This window comes from Netta rufina (genome assembly GCF_964035555.1).
Source record: "Netta rufina genome assembly, chromosome: Z".
Taxonomy (NCBI): Eukaryota; Metazoa; Chordata; class Aves; order Anseriformes; family Anatidae; genus Netta; species Netta rufina.
This window is the reverse complement of record NC_140126.1, coordinates 8975466-8994072: the sequence shown is the minus strand read 5'-3', so window position 1 is coordinate 8994072 and position 18607 is coordinate 8975466. Positions and strand designations below refer to the sequence as shown.

At 38.4% G+C, this 18607-nt stretch overlaps 1 protein-coding gene across 1 annotated transcript in view; it reads left to right on the top strand.

Moving 5' to 3' along the window:
* Positions 1–17183, top strand: part of RANBP3L (RAN binding protein 3 like) — a 40955-nt gene extending 23772 nt beyond the window's left edge. Inside the window, exons 11-15 of the mRNA XM_084304905.1 lie at positions 666–796; positions 1688–1808; positions 2398–2540; positions 8114–8303; positions 14614–17183. Of these exons, the coding sequence (XP_084161031.1) occupies positions 666–796; positions 1688–1808; positions 2398–2540; positions 8114–8303; positions 14614–14657 (629 nt within the window). The 3' untranslated portion in view covers positions 14658–17183. The remainder of the gene's footprint in view (positions 1–665; positions 797–1687; positions 1809–2397; positions 2541–8113; positions 8304–14613) is intronic.
* Positions 17184–18607: the final 1424 nt, after the last annotated feature.

The window sequence follows — 18607 nt, the reverse complement described above, 5'->3', positions numbered from 1 at the left end:
GCAGACAGACTTCAGGGATTGTTTGTGATTCTGATGGGCAGCTTTTCTGCTAGGCAAGCCACGTAAACATTGACTGTTTGAGGGAATTCCAAATAGGTCCCCATCTTGAGCTCCCTCCTGAAATTTTACATCTCTTTCTGGTAATGTATGTATTGGGTCATCTCATTTTGTAGAAGCATTCTTCCAAGCCAAAAAAAAAAAAAGAAAGGACGTGGAAAACAGATTATGCAAACACTCATTTTTTGTAGCGTATGTTTTTTTCAAATCTTGTCCTTTCATGTTCCTGTCAAATAGTCATTGTATATGTATTACTATTCTGAATATTGGGACATATGCCTTTCATTATTATCAAACTGCACAGCAGTATGACAGACCAGTTTAATCTGGAAAATCAACTTCTAATCGTTTAGGGTTTGTTCCTGCAGCTTGTCCCTTGGGCCTCTCCCCTGCAGAGAGCCCTATTCAATTAAAAATAAGCCTAAATAGATGTGACATTTTGCAGTATTCCAGCCTTTTTCTCTTCTATCTGCTGCTTTGGCCAAAAGCTTATTAATGGCATTTAATGATAACAGACACAGGGAATACGGAAGTCACGGGCTGTTATATGTGCTATAAATATTCCTTTTACAGACAGGATTTGCTTTTTTTTTTTTTTTTCCCTACAGAAACAGCTTTGTTAAGGAATACAACACTAATTGAATCAACATCTGCTTGTATTTCCAAGCCAGTGGAGAAAGTTCTATTAGATAAAGTTGAAGTTATAACGGGAGAAGAGGCAGAACACAATGTATTACAGGTGTGTATTTCATCAAGCCCTGGTGATGAGCAGTTTTGTTGTTGAAAAGAACATCCAGATCTATTATAGATTGCAGAAATCAGAACATCAGTTTATATTTTAGATTTTTTTTTTAAGATATAGCTATGCTAATTTATTTCTCCGTAGGCTGAAAATTTTCATATTGTGTCTGTTCATTCTGTAGTCCCCTTCAAAATTCATTCTATGGTTGTATATTACAAGCATCTTCACAGCATGCCAGCACTAACTGAAACATCAAAACTGAAAGTAAATGAAGATTTTTTTAATGATAAAACTTACAGAAAAAAAAATGTTATCAAAATAATTAGTTTTATAATTCATCTAAAATACCAATTATCTTTCTCGTTTAGCAGTATGCATTTTGCTATTCTTCATCTTCAAACTGGTATTTTCTCAGACAATAGCAAAGACGTATAGGGTTTAAAAAATCTTAAAATTTAGAGTTACATAGTTGTAGCATTGATGAAATCTTTTGTCAGAACATGGAAGTCTTACTCTTTGTGGGGTAGTATTCTCTTAGTAGTACTGGTATCCTCCTATACTGGGCTACATAATGTTTTTAATGAGAGAGGTAATAGGTTGAAATAGTTGCAACAAATTCAGCTATGTTAGTGGATATCGCAGTTGAAGAGTTAATGCAGATGAAATAATTGAAAAAGTAAACTGACATTCATGCTGACTGTTTTCAAAGACTAACATGTCAGGGACTCATTTCATTTTAAGTAATAATGTTGATGTATCTATAAAACTGTCCCATATACAGACATACTAACATATTTAAAGCTGTATTATAAGGTTTAAAAATATAAACTTTTAGAACCAGTAAAGTTAACATTGGCTGGCAATTTCCATCATGTATTTCTCTTTCAGATTAACTGCAAGCTCTTCATATTTAATAAGCTTTCTTTAACCTGGATTGAAAGAGGCAGAGGATCTCTCAGGCTTAATGACACTTCTAGCAATAAATGTGGAATGTTGCAATCAAGGCTAAGTAAGAATTGAATAACAAAGTAACACATGCATAAAACACTAAATAACTTACACTATTGCTGCCCAGAATCAATTTATCTCAGGACATTTAAAACTCAGTAGCTAGTTTTATTTAAGTGAACTTGCTGAGTCTTTTTGTCACTAAAGACTGAGGCATTGCCTTGCCTGGGCATTTTTCACTCAGTTTTTGCGGTCAGGCATATTACTGTTGTTAGGTTCTGTGTGTTTCTGTTTCTACTGCAATGTATCTTTAGCTCAGTCACCAGTGTGACAGTTTGCTCTTTGTTGATTCTTCTTTTCCAGGAGCACTGTTTCAAGTCACTTCAAGAATGTTGTTTTTACTGTGCTGTCATTTTTGTATTGCATTGCACAGTTTCAGCAGATTATTTGGTCTGCATTCCAAATGTATTGAAGAAACTAATATATTTTTGGTATTTTAAAAGAATTTTAAAATAATATCTAACAACATCAGGTTTTAGACCAAATTAAAAGGAATAATTCATGAAAGTATTTAGTTGTATAGAAGTGCTAGAAAAATGCTATAAAAAGGAAGATAATTCCAATTACTTATATGAATCTTCTTATTTTAGTTATGCGAAATCAAGGCAGCTTGAGACTGATTCTCAACACCAGACTCTGGGATCAAATGGTAATAAAAAGAGCAAACAGAAAAAGTGTGTGCTTCACTGCAACAGACCAAGAGGACCACTCTGTGCAAGTATTTCTAATTCAGGTAATCAAAAGATAAAAACCCACCCAAATTCTCATGTCATCTAAGATTCTGAAAATTTGCTGAGGCTTTGGTTTTAGCAAGTAGCATTTTATACTCTGTCAGGCTGTGCTTAGCTTAGCTTTTGCATAGCTTTTATTACAAAATGAGTTAGCACTGCTATCCGTTGGTACTTAAAAAAGGGTCTGAAGATGTGATTATTGCCTTAGGACAGCCACTTCCAAACTCTGGTACACATACCACTGATGGAATCAATATTATTCCACAGTGGTATGCAGCACTTCCTGTTCTTTACAAAAACATTTGTAAGTCACTTAGGTACAAGGCTGCAGCTTTCAGATGTGGTTCTAGACACAGTACTTGCAACTCTTATGCTTGACCAACCCGATAAGCTTCTATAATGAAATGAGGAGCCTGATGGATGAGGGGAGAGCAGTGGGTGTGACCTTTGACTCTATCCGTGTGACCTTTGACTCTATCCTGTGTGAACTTTGACTCTATTCTCCATAAGAAACTCAAAGAGAAGCTGTTGCTATATGGGCTGGAGGAGCAGACAGGTGGATCAAAAATGGGCTGAACAGCCAGACCCAGAGGGTAGTAGTCATTGTCGCAAAGTCTAGTTGGAATCCAATAATGAGTGGAGTACCTCAGGGATCAATACTGTGTCCAGCCTTGTTTAACATCTTTGTTAATGATCTGGATGATGCTATAAAATGCACCCACAGTAAACACACTAAATAGAGGGAGTGGCTTACTCACCAGAGTAAGTCACCCAGAGGGACCTCAACAGGCCGGAGAGGTGGCCTGACACCTGTCTCATGGAGTCCAACAAGGAGAAGAAGAGAGCCCTGCATCTGGGGAGGAACAACACAAGGCACCAGTATGTGCTGAGAGCTACCCAGCTGGAAAGCATCTCTGCAGAAAAGGATCTAGGAGTCCTGGTGGACATGAAGTTGAACATGAGTCAGCAGCATGCTGTTAAGAAGGTTCATTGTATTCTTGGCTGCATTAGACCAAGTATCTCCAGCAGGTCAAGAGAGGCGATCCTTCTCCTTCGCTCAGCACTGGTGAGGCCACATCTTGGTGTACTGTGTCCACTTATGGGCCCTCTGGTACAAGAGAGACATGGGCATATTAGTAAGAGTCCAATGGAGGACCACCAGGATGATGAGGAACTGGAGCACCTCTCCTGTGAGGAAAGGCTGAGAGAGCTGGGGCTGTTCGGCTTGGAGAAGGGGAGGTTTGGGAGAGGATCTTATCAATGTCTATAAATACCTGAAAGGAGGATGCAAAGCAGACAGAGTCAGGCTCTTTATTGCTCTAACTGGATGCATATAAGCCTCTGGGACCCAATGGGATTCATTCCAGGGTACTCAGAGAGCTGGCTGATATCCTTGCAAGACATCTCTCAATTATTTGTCAATGGTCCTAGGAACCTGCAGAGGTCCCAGTTGACTGGAACCTGGCAAAGGTTGTCCCACTATTCAAGAAGGGCAAGACCCTGGTAATTATTGGTCCTGTCAGTCTCGCCACAGTACAAAAATTATGGAGAAGGTTATTCTGAGAATTATTGAAAAACATGCAAAAGACAATGCAGACATTGGTCACAGCCAACATGGGTTCACAAGGGGAAAGTCCTGTCTTATGAACTTAATTTCCTTTTATGATGAGGTCACCCGCCCACTTGACCAAGGGAAGCCAGTTGATGTAATCTTTTTGGATTTCAGCAAAGCTTTCAATACTCTTTCTGACAATATCCTTCTGGACAAAATGTCTGGCATACAGCTGGACAAATACATAATGTGATGGGAGAACAGTTGGCTGACAGACTCACATGGTTCTACTAAATGGGGTTCAGTTTCAGGTTTCTTGATCATGGGAAGGTCTACGTGACACCAGGCCTACTGAATCCTGATGTTGAACACCTTTCTCTGAGGGGGGAAAAGATTTTTGCCCAGGAGTTAGCAAGATTGATTTATAGGACTTTAAGCTAGGTTTTAAGAAGGAAAGGGACAAAACCAGACCCACCAGTGATAAGCTACAGGACTGCACACCGGTATTGGAGGAACTACATGCTAGTGAGGCCCTTCTGTCTGCTCCACAAGGGGATGAGTTGAATGAAGGACATCTGAGATGTTTCTGTGCAAACATGTGCAGCGTGAGAAACTAGTATTTTAGCTCCCTGAAGTGCTTGTATACTAATGTGTGTAGTATGGGAAACAAACAGGAAGAACTGGAGATCTGTATGGAGTCACAAGGCTGTGATCTCACTGCAGTCATGGAGACATGGTGGAATAGCTCACATGACTGGAATGCTGTCATGGAAGGCTATGTGGTTTTTAGAAATGACTGGCCAGAAAGGCAAGGTGGTGGCATTGCTCTTTATATGTGAGAGAGCAACTGGAATGTGTGGAGCTCTGCCTAGGGGTGGATGTAGAGCAGGCTGAGAGCTTATGAGTAAGGACTAAAGGGCAGGCTACCGTGGCTGATACTGTTATGGGTGTTTGTCCACCTGATCAGGTAGATTAAGCCTTTTTCAGACACCTCCAAGCAGCCTCTCAGTCACAAGCCCTGGTTCTCATGGGGGACTTCAACTACCCTGATTATCTGTTGGGTAGGCCACACAGCTAGGCACAAACAGCCTAGGAGGTTTCTGGAGTGCACTGATGACAACTTTTTGACACAGGTGATGGAGAAGGCAACAAGGAGAGGTGTGCTGCTGGACCTTGTACTGACGAATGAGAAAGGACTAGTTGGAGATGTGAGGGTCAGGGGCAGCCTTGGCTGCAGTGACCATGATATGGTGCAGTTCAGGATCTTGTAAGGAGGAAGCAGGGCAAAAAGTAGGATTAAGACCCTGGACTTCAGGGGAGCAAACTTTGGCCTCTTCAGGGATCTACTTGGAACAATCCCATGGGTTAGGGCCCTGAGATGAAGGGGGGTCCAAGACAGCTGGTCAGTATTCAAGCATCACCTCCTCCAGGCTCAAGATTAATGCGTTCCTACAAGCAAGAAGGCAAGCAAAGGAGGCAGGAGACCTGCATGGAGGAGCAGGGAGAGCCTAGCAAAGCTCAAACAGAAGAAGGAAGTTTACAGCATGTGGGAAAAGGGACATGCCACTTGGGAGGAATATAGGGACTCTATCAGAGTATGCAGGAATGTGATAAGGAAGGCCAAGGCCCAATTGGAATTAAATCTGGCAAGGAATGTCAAGGACAACAAGAAGGGCTTCTTCAAGTGCATCAGTAGAAAAAAAGAAGATGGGAAGATGTTGGCCCACTGTTGAATGGTGCAGGTGCCCAGGTGACAAAGGATACAGAGAAGGCAGAGTTGCTGAATGCCTTTTTTGCTTCAGTCTTTACTGCTAAGTTCAGCCCTCAGGAATCTCAAACCCTGGAGACAAGAGAGGAAGTCTAGAGAAAGGAGGACTTTCCCTTGGTCGAAGAGGATAAGGTCAGAGATCAATTAAGCAAACCTGACATCCACAAATCCATTGTCCCTGATGGAATGCACCCACAGCAGGTGCTGAGGGGGCTGGCTGATGTTATTGCCACTTTCTGTCATCTTTGAAAGATTGTAGAGAACGGGAGAGGTGCCTGAGGACTGGAAGAAAGCGAATGTCATGCCAGTCTTCAAGAAGGGCAAGAAGGAGGACCCAGGCAACAACAGGCCAGTCAGCCTCACCTCCATCCCTGGAAAGGAGCAGCTCATCCTGGAGGTCATCTCCAAGCATGCAGAGGACAAGAAGGTGATCATGAGTAGTCAGAATGGATTCACCAAGGGGAAGTCATGCTTAAATCCTCCTAAGTGTGGTAGATCAGAGAACTAATCTTTTTTTTTGATGTTGTTGTTTTTTGCTTGTTAGTTTTTTAGCTTTATTTTATTCATTCGAATTGCAGTACTGGCGCAATGGTGGTCACAGAAATGAGTCAGAGTAGATTTGGAGGCAAGTCCATCCCAGTTAGCAGAAGCTTGAGTTTACCTTAGGTTAAAGTGACAGAGGAACTCTGACTTTTGAATGAATAATTTGAAAGCTACAGATAGAAACGGTCAGATTGAAAAAGCTGCCTTTTTGTATTTATGATCCTGCATTTCCTAAAAAGCCATGTTGTCTTGAGAGCTCAGGTTTGGCCATTGGGAATGTCATTTGATGTTGGGAAACCTGAACAATTCTGAACTGGTTTCTTCTTTGCCTCGCTGCATGGAGAAAACTGTTCTCTGCTGCAAGTCTGGGTAGCGCAGAGACCCTGATCAGCTGCTGCTTCACAATTTGCATAGCTTTTCTACCTGTGCCCATTGAAAGTTGTCATTCCAATACAAATGAAACATATTTCTTCCTATTGTGAAGTGATACAGATAGAAATTACTCCACATGATGCACAGCAGTGGAAATTTGGGCTACAAAAGACAACGTGCATTCACTTACCCTCTGGTAGATTATTTGCTTTACAAGAATGCATAAGGGAATCTACTGGTACTTCTGACAGTACCAAAATGCAGTGCTTTTGGGGAGCAAAGCCATTTTATGTAGTCTGTTTACCTCATAGTCCCCCAGCATCCAAAATTGTAATGTTACGTGTGAGAGCATGCATGCCTACATCTTTCCTTTGGTATCTATTTATGAAATGGCTGTCCCATGTTTTTTCTCATTCATTTTTTTAATCTTTTAGTACTGTATTTTTGGGCTGTTTTCAGTTCATACTGTCTGCCCCCACTGTTCCCTGAGGTAGTAAATTTTAGAATGTCATTACTCTGAAAATAAGCACCTGCTTTTATGTTTTATACTGATGTCCTACTGCTTTCGTTAAGTGTACCATGGTGTATTTATTGTGTAAACTGATGAACAGCTGTACCTGTTTTTATAATTTTTATAAAAAAAATTATAATTTTTTAAACTTTAGTTATATTTCCTCTCATATTTCTCTTTAGACTGAAGAGTTTCAGCTCTTCAGGTGGACCACTCCCTTGATCATTTTTGGTGTCCTTCTCTGTACCTTCTTTAATTCTACTATACCCTTGAATTGTGGTGATTGAAACAAAATACAGTACTCAGGACATGTTGCTGTGTCTAGTTCTCAATACCCTTCTTGATGATGCACAACTTCTGTTCAACAGTAGGAGCACAGTTCATGGTGTCTTTAAATTATATAATCAGGAATATTTTTTTTTATATTTAGGTTTTAAAAGTCTTATTTATTCTGTAAACCAAAATGCAAATACATGTATTAATATTTCAGTGCTCTGTTACTTCTAGAACTATATTCAGGAATTGTTTGGAATATCAAACATTTGGTACCAACTGAACCATTCTTTGTGGGGGATCATTTTTAAGTTTCTTGTGATTATAGATAAAATGATCAACAACTCCATATTATAAAACTCTGACTACTTAGAGAAATATGACCTTATTTGTATTTAAAGTTATTTTCTGAAATTAATTACTGTGAATCTTACATGATTTTGATTAAAAAGGAAAAAAATAAAGATCTTTTACTACTTCTGCAAATTTCTCTTTTCTGTAAAAAATACGGTTTCTTCTTAGTTAGTTTTGACCGTATGGATTTTGTTTTCTGCAGGCAAGCTCAAAAGATGCCGGATACCTGTATGCAGCAATACATCACCGCCTCGTGGCATTGCGAAGCTTTGCTGAGCAAGAACCAGAAGCTAACCAAAAAGACATAGAGTCAGAAATAGCTTTTCAGCCATTAAACTGTGACAGTGATGAAGATGATGAAAAAATAACTCAAGTGAGCAGCAGTGGATCTGGTAAGTAGAATTTTTCCTGGGAATGTTGTAATTCTTCATTTTTTTTAATTATTTTTTTTTAATTTTAAGTAATAAAATTGTACTTTTTTTTTCTGAATATAGCTTTCATCAAAGTTTCCGTTATAAATACCCCTTTCCAGGTAGATGAGGGTAATTCTTTGTAGCTTATTGCTGTTACAATACTAGGTTTTGCTAGATCAAGTATAAATAGAATAAAATAATTCAGTTGGAAGGGACCTTTGGAGATCATTGAGCCCAACTGCTTGACCACTTCAGAGCTAAACAAAAGTTAAAGCACGTTATAGTGGGCATTGTCTAAACATCACTTGAACACTGACAGGCATGGGGCATCAACCACCTCTCTAGGAAGCCCCTTCCAGTGGTTGGCCACCCTCGTGGCAAAGGAATTGTTCCTAATGTTCAGTGTGAACCTCCTCTGGTGGAGCTTTGTGCCATTCCCACACATCCTGTGATCAGTTCCCAGGGAGCAGAGACTGGCACCTCCCTCTTCACTTCCCCTGATCAGGAAGCTGCGGAGAGCAATAAGGCCACCTCAGAGCCTTCTTTTCTCCAGACTGGACAACCCAAGTGTCTTTAGACTCTCCTCACAGGACATGTCTTCCAGCCCTGATACCAGCCTTGTTGTCCTCCTCTGAACACTTTCAAGGACCTTAACATCCTCTTTATATTGTGGAGCCCAGAACGGCACCTGATATTCAAGGTGAGGCCGCACCAATGCTAAGTATAGTGGGAGAATCACGTCTTTTTGCTGGCTGGCCATGCTGTGTTAAATGCACCCCAAAATGCTCTTTGCCCTCTTGGCTGCCTGGGCATGCTGCTGGCTCACGTTGAGCCTGCTGTGGAGCAGCACCCCCAGATCCCATCCTGCTGAGCTGCTCCCCAGCCACTTGTGTCTCAGGCTGTACCTGTGTCCTATTGCTCTGTCCCAGGTGCAGAACTCAGCGTTTTCCTTTGTTGAACTTCATGCCATTAATTATCACCCAAAATCTATCTAGATCCCTCTGCAAGGCCTCTTGTCCCTCTGGGAAGTCAGCAGCACCTCCCAGTTTAGTATCACTGGCAAACTTGCTGTTGATGCATTCCACTTCTTCATCCAGATCACTGATAAAAATATGGAGCAGGACTGGCCCTAGAATTGAGCTCTGGTGAACACCACCAGTGACCATCTGCCAGTATCTACTTTGCTTTATAGCAGTGGAATACTCTTTTGATAAGAGGTTGAGAGTTAAGAAATTTTAATATTGTCAAGCTTTATCTAAAGGCTTTTTGAGTACATTTCAGTATAAATGACTAGAGATTCTGAGGAACTTATTAATTGCCTGTAACAACTACTTGTCTGTGAAACTTGTGCGTCAAGATTTACATACCAGTTTTGGCAGCTTTTTTCAACATAAGAAGAATGTAGGCTTTTCAAAGTGAAGAGTGCAGTTAAAACAGGACACAAGGGGCAAGCTGACTTAGTCCTACTTTAGAAACTGTTAGTACAGCCCACTGCAAGGCTGGGGTTGCATTTGCAGAAAGCAAGGCAGAAACAGCTCTCAGACTTAGAAGTTCTATCTGAGCAGAACACAAAACAAATTTCTGTGGCAAATTCACTCACTTGTGCCAAACTGCTATTGATGCATAAGCTACCAATTGTGTTGTTTTCTCATAGGACTACAGCAGGCATATTTGAGTTGTTGCTCATATCATTAGTTTTCCTCTTTAACTAAGTAACATACTGTCCTTATATTATAAACTACTCCGTTTAAAACTATTCAACAAAAATCAAATCATGCACAAGTAACAGCTATGAGTGACCATTTGCTTAAGGAAACAAATAAGCCTTTTTTCCCTTTTGTCAAATGCAGTTTACAGTGCTTGTTCCCATGGTCAATTGTTATTTAACTACATTTCAGCAGTATTCAGTGATCTAAACAAAGCATGATTCTCTTACACAACACTTTCTCACAAATACCTTCATTCTTTTTAGGAAATGTAAAATTGTTGGCTTTGAGAACTCCCTGGATTGCTCCCAGATAATCAAACATTCCCTCAGTTATTCCTAAATAGTCTCTATTGACTTTACAAAGAGTCTGGTAACTTGAAAACTCTGGATGGAACTTAATTCCTTTCCAGAATTACTCTGATAAGAACTCTTTGTTCTTTTAGGGAAAAAAAAAAAAAAGAGGTGAAAGGGAATATCAAAGCAGTTTAGGAGCACAGATTTACAAGTTAAATATTTATTTTGACTTGCAGAGACTTTTGATACAAATATTCAGATGGCAGCCAGCAAACAGATTCTGAGATATGAGTGTCAGGTGCTCATGAGTGTCAAACCCTTTAGTTTAAGCTTTTATCTTTGATGTATGTCCAAACAATTACTCACAGCAGTTCTAACAATCAATTTCAAGTACCTTCTGCATGACTTCTGTCATTCTCTTCTCCTTATCTCTTCTATTATTTTCAGAGCCATGAGGTTTTAATTTTGCATAAATTTCAGTTACTGGTCACACTTTACATGCAGACATTCAGATCTTACACACACCTGTCCCTGGAACTCCCATATCCAAAAGAGGAAAAAAATACACATCATGGCTTTTTGAGCAGGGCATGGTCAGTTTTAAATACCAGCATAGAAACATGAATTTGGATGCAACAGATCAGATCCTGCGTATTTAATAACATTTGATTATGATCCTGCATGCTTTCATTTTCATTGTAGTATATGCATGCAAATGTCTCCTTATTTTCATTTTCAGAGATTGCCTCTCCTTTAGACTGCTATAAAGGTTAAGAAACATAAATTCTCAATGACTGTTTCATTAGAAGAAATAAGGGTAGAAAGTATACCTGGACTTCATTTCATTGTATTCTACCTGTTTTGTCTGAGGAAGTAACAACGGTTCTCCCTTTTCCTTAACATAAGCAATTTCCTTCTTGTTAAATGGAAGTAGTTTCCCAGATTATGCCATATGTTTCTTGACACTATGGAAGACATGAAAAAATAGATCAAAACTATCTTTAGTGAAAAAGACTGAAGAAAAAATAGGCATGGTATATGTAAGTGAAGCACTTGTGAACATGAAAATGGTTCTATATGTATTTTTTTACATACGGAATTCTTCACTATACTATTCACAGGACATTAATGCTGTACAAGGACACTGTATTGTAGGAAAAGTATTTCTACCATTTTACAGATTCACTATTGACATCTATTCCAATATATTCAAAATTTGTAATTGAATTGCCTTACTTTCAAGTAGGGATATTGTTTTCATAAGCTCCATAAATAATAAGTTTATTTACCTAGTATTTTTATCAGCTTGTATTTCACTAGTCACAGCTTGGATACTTTCACCAGCAAATTGCTTTTTAAATCTAAAAGGAGAGAAACAGACAATTCATCTATCTTTAAATGGATTTTTAGAGTGGTTGGGATCAATCACTCTCTGGGAAGTATTTATCTTTTCATACTAACTACAAAATGAGTTGAGGAGATGAATTTAGACTAGACAGCAAATTTCTAGGCTGACCAAAGTCAGGCAAATCTCTTTTTCCATTTCTTTCACTGCAAATTTATTTCTCCACTAAATGTTGTCACTATATTTGCATCAAGCTATCTTTGTAATAACTAGCTGAAGAAAGCTCAGCAGAATTCTTCATTATACATATGAAAAAAAAGAAATCTCAAAATCTCACCAAATAATTTAACAGATAAAATGATGCAAAATACTGGTATGAGAAGGCATGAATAATTGGAACTAGAGTACTCTGTTATGAGGGAAATGCTATTGCGTGATTGCATGACTATCCTTTTTTTTTTTTTTTTTTTTTTCTTCTCCTGGGATTTGCAACTTTACATTATTTGCTGTTTGGAGAATCCTCAGCAAATAGAATGGGGAATGCCACTTAACCATGCATACAAAATAGCCTAGTGAGGCTATTCAAGGAGAATGGTCTCCTTGTAGGCAACAACATGAGCCCTGTGGATATGGAGGACCTAGCACCCAGTAGCTGTTCTGCAATGAGTGAGTGAATGTGCAGACTGTTGCCAATTCCTCCTCTGTCTTCGCTAATAGATCTCAAACACCTGTTTGGGATTTTTCTGTGTGTTGGCAGACCTGTGTCAGGTATCTGTGCAGATACAGTCTTATGACAACTGTTTTCTAAGCCCATTGACTACAGGCTGTTACAGTTTCAGCACGTGGGAATACTGAATCACTCTGCTGATATGCATAAATGCCCCACATAGTTACTGGATAGATGATTCTCTAACTTAGGCACCATATCTTTTGCAGGGTGCCTACCTCTTTCCACTGGGCACTAACAAGGTACCAATGTCAGGCTCACCAAGTCAGCCAGCCAGCACATGCATCTGTTATTTAGAACCACAACTTCTCAGCCTGCCATTGGTAGCAGGTGATCTGAAGTCATTACTTAGACCCCATAGTCACTAAAATGTCTTTGAAAATATTACTTCTTGCTTCTGATACTTCTAAGAGTTTTTTCTGTGTTTTCTTCATTGCTGTCAAGGAGATTCCATCCTTGCTCCAGAAAGACGCACTTTGGTTACATTTATAAACAGGCGCTGATTCCATCATGGTCATCAGAAACAGGGGAAGGCCCTTTAAGTGTCGTAACTGTATTAGGATTTAGAAAGAACTGTTATTCTTTGGGAGGTGTAATGAGTTTCTTTCACAGAAGTGTACAAAATGTCAGTAGTAGTAGTACAACGTGGGGCTATACATGGGATAGCACTTCTATCCTCTTCTCTTTTATGATGTTGCAGGAATTAATTTATGAGGATTTGCATCCCTGAGGGAAAGCAGAGAGGCTGGAAAAGCGTATGTGAGGGATAAGAATGAGAGTTATCACTAGGCACAGAAATGCTCTATGAGTTGGGTCTTACACTGTACCTTAACCATTAACTCACTTAAAATTTCTCCTAAGTTCATTCTGATTGTGGGATCCTCTCTCTTTATTGAGTTGTCTTCTCTTTCCTGGCATAGAATTTTCTTTTAGAGTTTCTTAGATGGAATTCAAAGATGCTGGTGTCTACAACTAGGTAGGTCCCAAGAAGTCTACCTGTACATAGCCTTGGGAGAAAGCCAAAGTGTGTGGAGACATAGTGTGTCCTGTGTGGATCCAGCAAGAATTGCATGGATTTTGAAGACTAGTGGTGTTGAGCGCAGAACAGTATCATGTCACAGAAGTGCAACCTTTGTTTTATTATATAGAAGTTTTCTAGTCTACTATACACATACCTCTTATATCGGCCTCACTATGACTCTGGCATCTCCTGGTGTTTATAAAGATTAAAACTGTTAACAGAGCTTTTTTATTAAAAACAACAACAACAACAAAAATTAAAATACTTTCTAAAGAAGCTACTGTTCAGCACCATCATAGGAACTCCTGAAAAACCTACCTCCGTTTGATATTTTTTGTCAATTTGAATTCTTACCTTGTGCTAAAGTTAAGATTCCAAATCATTAATCTAACACACACAGACACACAATAGATAGTGATTAAAAAAAGCGGAGGAGAAGTTAATTCTTAACTTATTTTTTGGAGTTCAAGTTTCTTTATTCTTTGAAGTGGATATCAGTAACACCTAAAAAATAGTGGAAGAGGCAACTCTCTGATTGACTTTAAATGATGACATATCAGGAAAGGGGAAGAAGAAATCAAATGTAATGTTTCTGACAAATGGAAGGCCTTTCAGATCACCTCTAAGAAGTTTAAAACTTTTAGTAATTGTTTAGAGGTGGCCAGATGAAAGCAATTTGTAAACATAGTAAGATAGTTGTATGCATCTGACATCAGCTATGAAGACTTTTTGCAGATTAGTGATAGTCCCCACAGATAGGTGGATAATGTAAATTACCCACCACAGACACTCTTGGGTACTTTATCATGACCAGTGAGTTACTTGAAGATATGCCAGAGTTTTCAGTTTACTGAGTACCTATTACAAAGTGTTAAAAACATCAAATTACTTAAGACAGTATTCCCCTTACAGGGCAAGTTGTTTTGCATCCCAGATTCACTGTCCTATCAAAACACCTGAATCTTTAGTGCTCATGTGCTCATCTTTATTGGCATGGGGAGTCACAGGATTCATTCACTATTCACATGCTCAAATATTTGTGAATAATACTGTGTTATCTTGTTAGATATTTACCTAAACCAGGAACTGATTGTATCCAAACTTTAACCTACTGCTTTGGTATTATGAAACACCAGTTTGTTTCAAAATGCGAATACACTCAAATAAGCAAGGTTATTAAAAATTCTATTTCAGATCACTCTAGATGGAACCGCAGGCAGCCCGTAGTCTGCTCATGACATCTACCACACAGCAACAACAGCACCACTGGGAACTGATCTTCCCTAAATGCCTAAGATGTCTCATCAGAATGCGGAGGAATGAAATCAGATGAATTTTGCTTTGTAATTTTTAAGCACAGTTTAATTTTAGAGACAGCTTAAGTTCAATAAATTGGGAAAGAACTTGAGAGGCACTTTTGAGGATTCCAGTCAGCCTGCTTTGCACTGAGATAAGAATGACATGATGGCATCCAGTATTCAAGAATCATTAAAAAGGCTTCAGATTTTATAATTAAATATACTTAGATTCATTATTAAAATAAGGAATTTTATAGGGAATCAATTTTTATTCATCATATTGATGGATAAAAACATATAACCATTAAATAATAAATTACCTGAAAGATTTTTTTTTGTCTTTTATTTAAAAGATACATTTTGAAGACTTTAAATTGGGCATCACTGAAAACATTTATTTAAAATTGTCTGGTAATATTCAGCATCTCGTTTGTAATTACATTCAAGCAGAATTATGACTGGCAGTTCAGCATGACAAAGGCCAATAGAAATCAAAATTCATAACTAAGCAAGTGGTTTTTTTTGTTTGTTTGTTTTAAATATGTGGAGTTGTAGACTGGTTATAGAATTTTGCTAAAGGACAAAGAACCAATATCTGCTTTTACACCCAAGAGCACCAGGAGGACTGAACACGAAGAACAGTAAACACAAGTTCCCGGGGGCATGTGAGCTTTAAATCTATAAGTGTATCTGTTTGCACTTACAAACACCTTTTTGCTTGCTCAGAACAAGCACTGTTAACAGTCCATTTGATATACACAAATAAATGCCTGGACAGTATAACTAGAGATCTGCATAAAATCTTTTATATGCATATCTAAGATTATTTATGCTTTATTATTAGCTGCAGATATCTCTAAACAGCATCTTGTACTGAGATGAATATTTTACACAGTCAAATTATGTGCAATAATCCAAACAGTGCCAAAGACCCAATCACTCTGTAAAAGTGATTCCACAAACTGCTGCTCACTACCCAATCAGTCTCAAGAAGAATTAGAAAAATCAATTCTCTGTAAAGCCACCTGTGAATTAAGACTTTCCAGATCCTTTGTAAGCCTATGACAGTGCAGGCACCATTTAACGCCATGTGCTTTCTATTCTTTCTGTCAACAGATAAAGAAGGTGTCTGTAATAATTCTGCTGCAACGCTGCCTTGTGTCTTGTTGGTTAACTAATATTATTTCCTGGTCATTCTCAGAGCTTAAAAAAAAGTTCTGAAATATCTGAAGTCCTTTTAATTAAGAAAGCTGTAATGATTTCTCAGCCTTAAAAGCTGCATCATACCTGAAGACTCAAGTTTTAATTTAGTCTTGCAATCTGAACATACAAGTATGAAGTTGGAAGAATTCCAGCTTCCTGAATTCTCATTGCCGTGTCAAGATCAGCTTCTAGATGAAGCTGAACTAGCATCTGGATTACGCTGAATCTTAAATAGCTGGCCAAAATTAGCACTTATCTGACATCTGGATGACAGAAAGCTTGAGTGGGACTGGACTTTTGCCTTCAGAAAAAGGAAAGCCCTTCACTACAGAACATTTGTCTCAAATAGTGAAGCACTGGAACTCTTCAACTCTTCAGTTTGCTGATAACAAAAATGTTTTTTCCATGACTAGCTGTACAGTGTGTCCCTTTCTATCAGACTCACTGCTGACCATAACAATATTTCCATCACTGACCTTCATATTTCATTGCTGCAACTCATACGCAGGAGCTAAACTCCATGTTATAAAAACCAGCAGTTGTTAAAAACAGCAGTTCCATGTATTTAGCAACAGGTCACAGTGAGAACTTTGTCCTGGAGTTCAGCTGGTTGTGCACTGAAAGTAGCGATTGATTTCAAAATCTGCCCGGGTAATCAAAGTGTTCCATGAAATCAAGTGTAGGCACCAGAGCGCCATGATATCCCACAACATCTAAATTCTACTACTGCTATAAAATTATTGGGAAATAAGGAGCGTTCCAGAGTAGGTGCAACAGAATTTTTGCAGACAAAGGATTTTAAAACTTTGTAAGGTGCTCTCACAGTGAAAGGAACAAAGCTTACAATCAGTCACAAATAAACTCTCTTCTCAGCTGCCTTTTCTCAAGATCTTATTATACATACACAAGAATGCACACACACACACGATCACACACACAATTTAAAAATGAAGCTATATCTCCTACAAGCTGAGGAGAAAAAGAGATATTTAAATATTGTGAGGAGTTTGGATACTGTGGTAATAGAAGACAAATGAATATATGTGCAGACATATTTATGGTATGAATTTTTACTCTTTATATCCTAATCCATTATTTATTCTGTTTTGTCTCATTGCACTAAGTTCCATTGTTTCCCAAGACTGAAGGTATGCTAATATGTAATATATAATCTTGGTTTTGGAAATGTAAAGTATGCCACTTTTTGACTGCTGGAGCAACAATTTCTATGCCTAAATAATAAACAATTTTCTTACAGCTTTATCTTCCATGTAACGAGGTGTCTTATTGTGTGTCCAAATCAGAGCTTCCTACAGACTGTTCTTACCCACTATTTCTAGCCTGTTTTCCTAAGGAAAGATTTAAACAACTGTATGCCCTACCCATCTGGCTCTCAGACCTACTTTGAGCCCAGCTGAGTTTTGGAAAAAGTTGCCAGGAGGTACAAAGCTCCAAAACAATTTAAGTTCTTCATGAAAATTGGCAGTTTTGGGGTGACACAACTCAAATAGCGGTATCCTTTCAGGAAACAGTCTCAGGGTAAGCTTGGTTTTATTTTCTGTGAGGCTTGTGGGGCTGAGCATGGCATTCCTGGTTCTGAACAGGGAGGAATGATAGAGGAAAACCATGGAGGGGTGGCTACCTGGGGTTACTGTGGTCTGAAGAGTAGAACAGAGACATTTAATAGGGACCAAATCCATATGAAACTAGACATCACTAATTTTGCTGTTCATGGAGCAACTTGTTGCATGCTTTTCCAGATGAATGTTTTTATTTAATTATTTATTTACTGAACATAACTTCTTCATACAAAATTTCTAACAAATCCCAGTGATTAATTAGTATATAGAGAGGATGCAGAGCTGGAAATTCTTAGGTGTTAGTGCAGGAATAATAAGCAAAAAGAGGGAAAACTAGCAATTCCAAATAAAAGGATATACATGTATATGCAGATATCTGACATTTAGATGATGACTTTCTGGCAAAATGTACCTGGACAGGATGGCCTAAATGACTTATTCCATACTCTTCACATAAAGAAAAAAAAAAGAAAAAAGAAAATGTCTTATCAAAAATCTTTGTATCTCTTCCTTTGTCTCTTTTTTTTTTTTTTACATCATTTGGTAAACTGTATGAAGTGAAGAGTTTAGCAGCACATTTGCTACTGCTTTCAGTGCTGCTGACAGTCTATACAACAGAGACAGAGGGAAAGAGCATCCTCTTTTCTCTACATGGTTTTAGAGGACCTAGCACTGGAGCATGCTGGCAGGAAAAATAGGGAAAATACACATTCTCTGTTCTACAGCAGCTGTCTATCTAAAAAGTGGAGTTCAGATTCCAGTGTAATTTTTCGCAATTCATTCTTATAAAACAATGTGTCTGCATGTCCAAGCATATTCACATTGCTTCTGAAATGTTGAAATCAGTTGTTAGCCCACTTCAAGGATGATGTAGATGGCCTTGCACAAAGGCTGAGAAGAAAAGCAGAAATGTAAATTTCTCTTAAGACATTCTGATGAAAGTGTGGACAATAAAGCTTGCTCTTTCTTGTTGTTTTTGTGTAAAGATTTTTAATAATTTGCATTCATAATAATAACTGCATTTATTTTTCTTGTTCTGAAGCATCCTTTAGTTTGGAATTTATGAAGCAAATTATATAGTTGAGCTATGCAATCACTGATACAGAT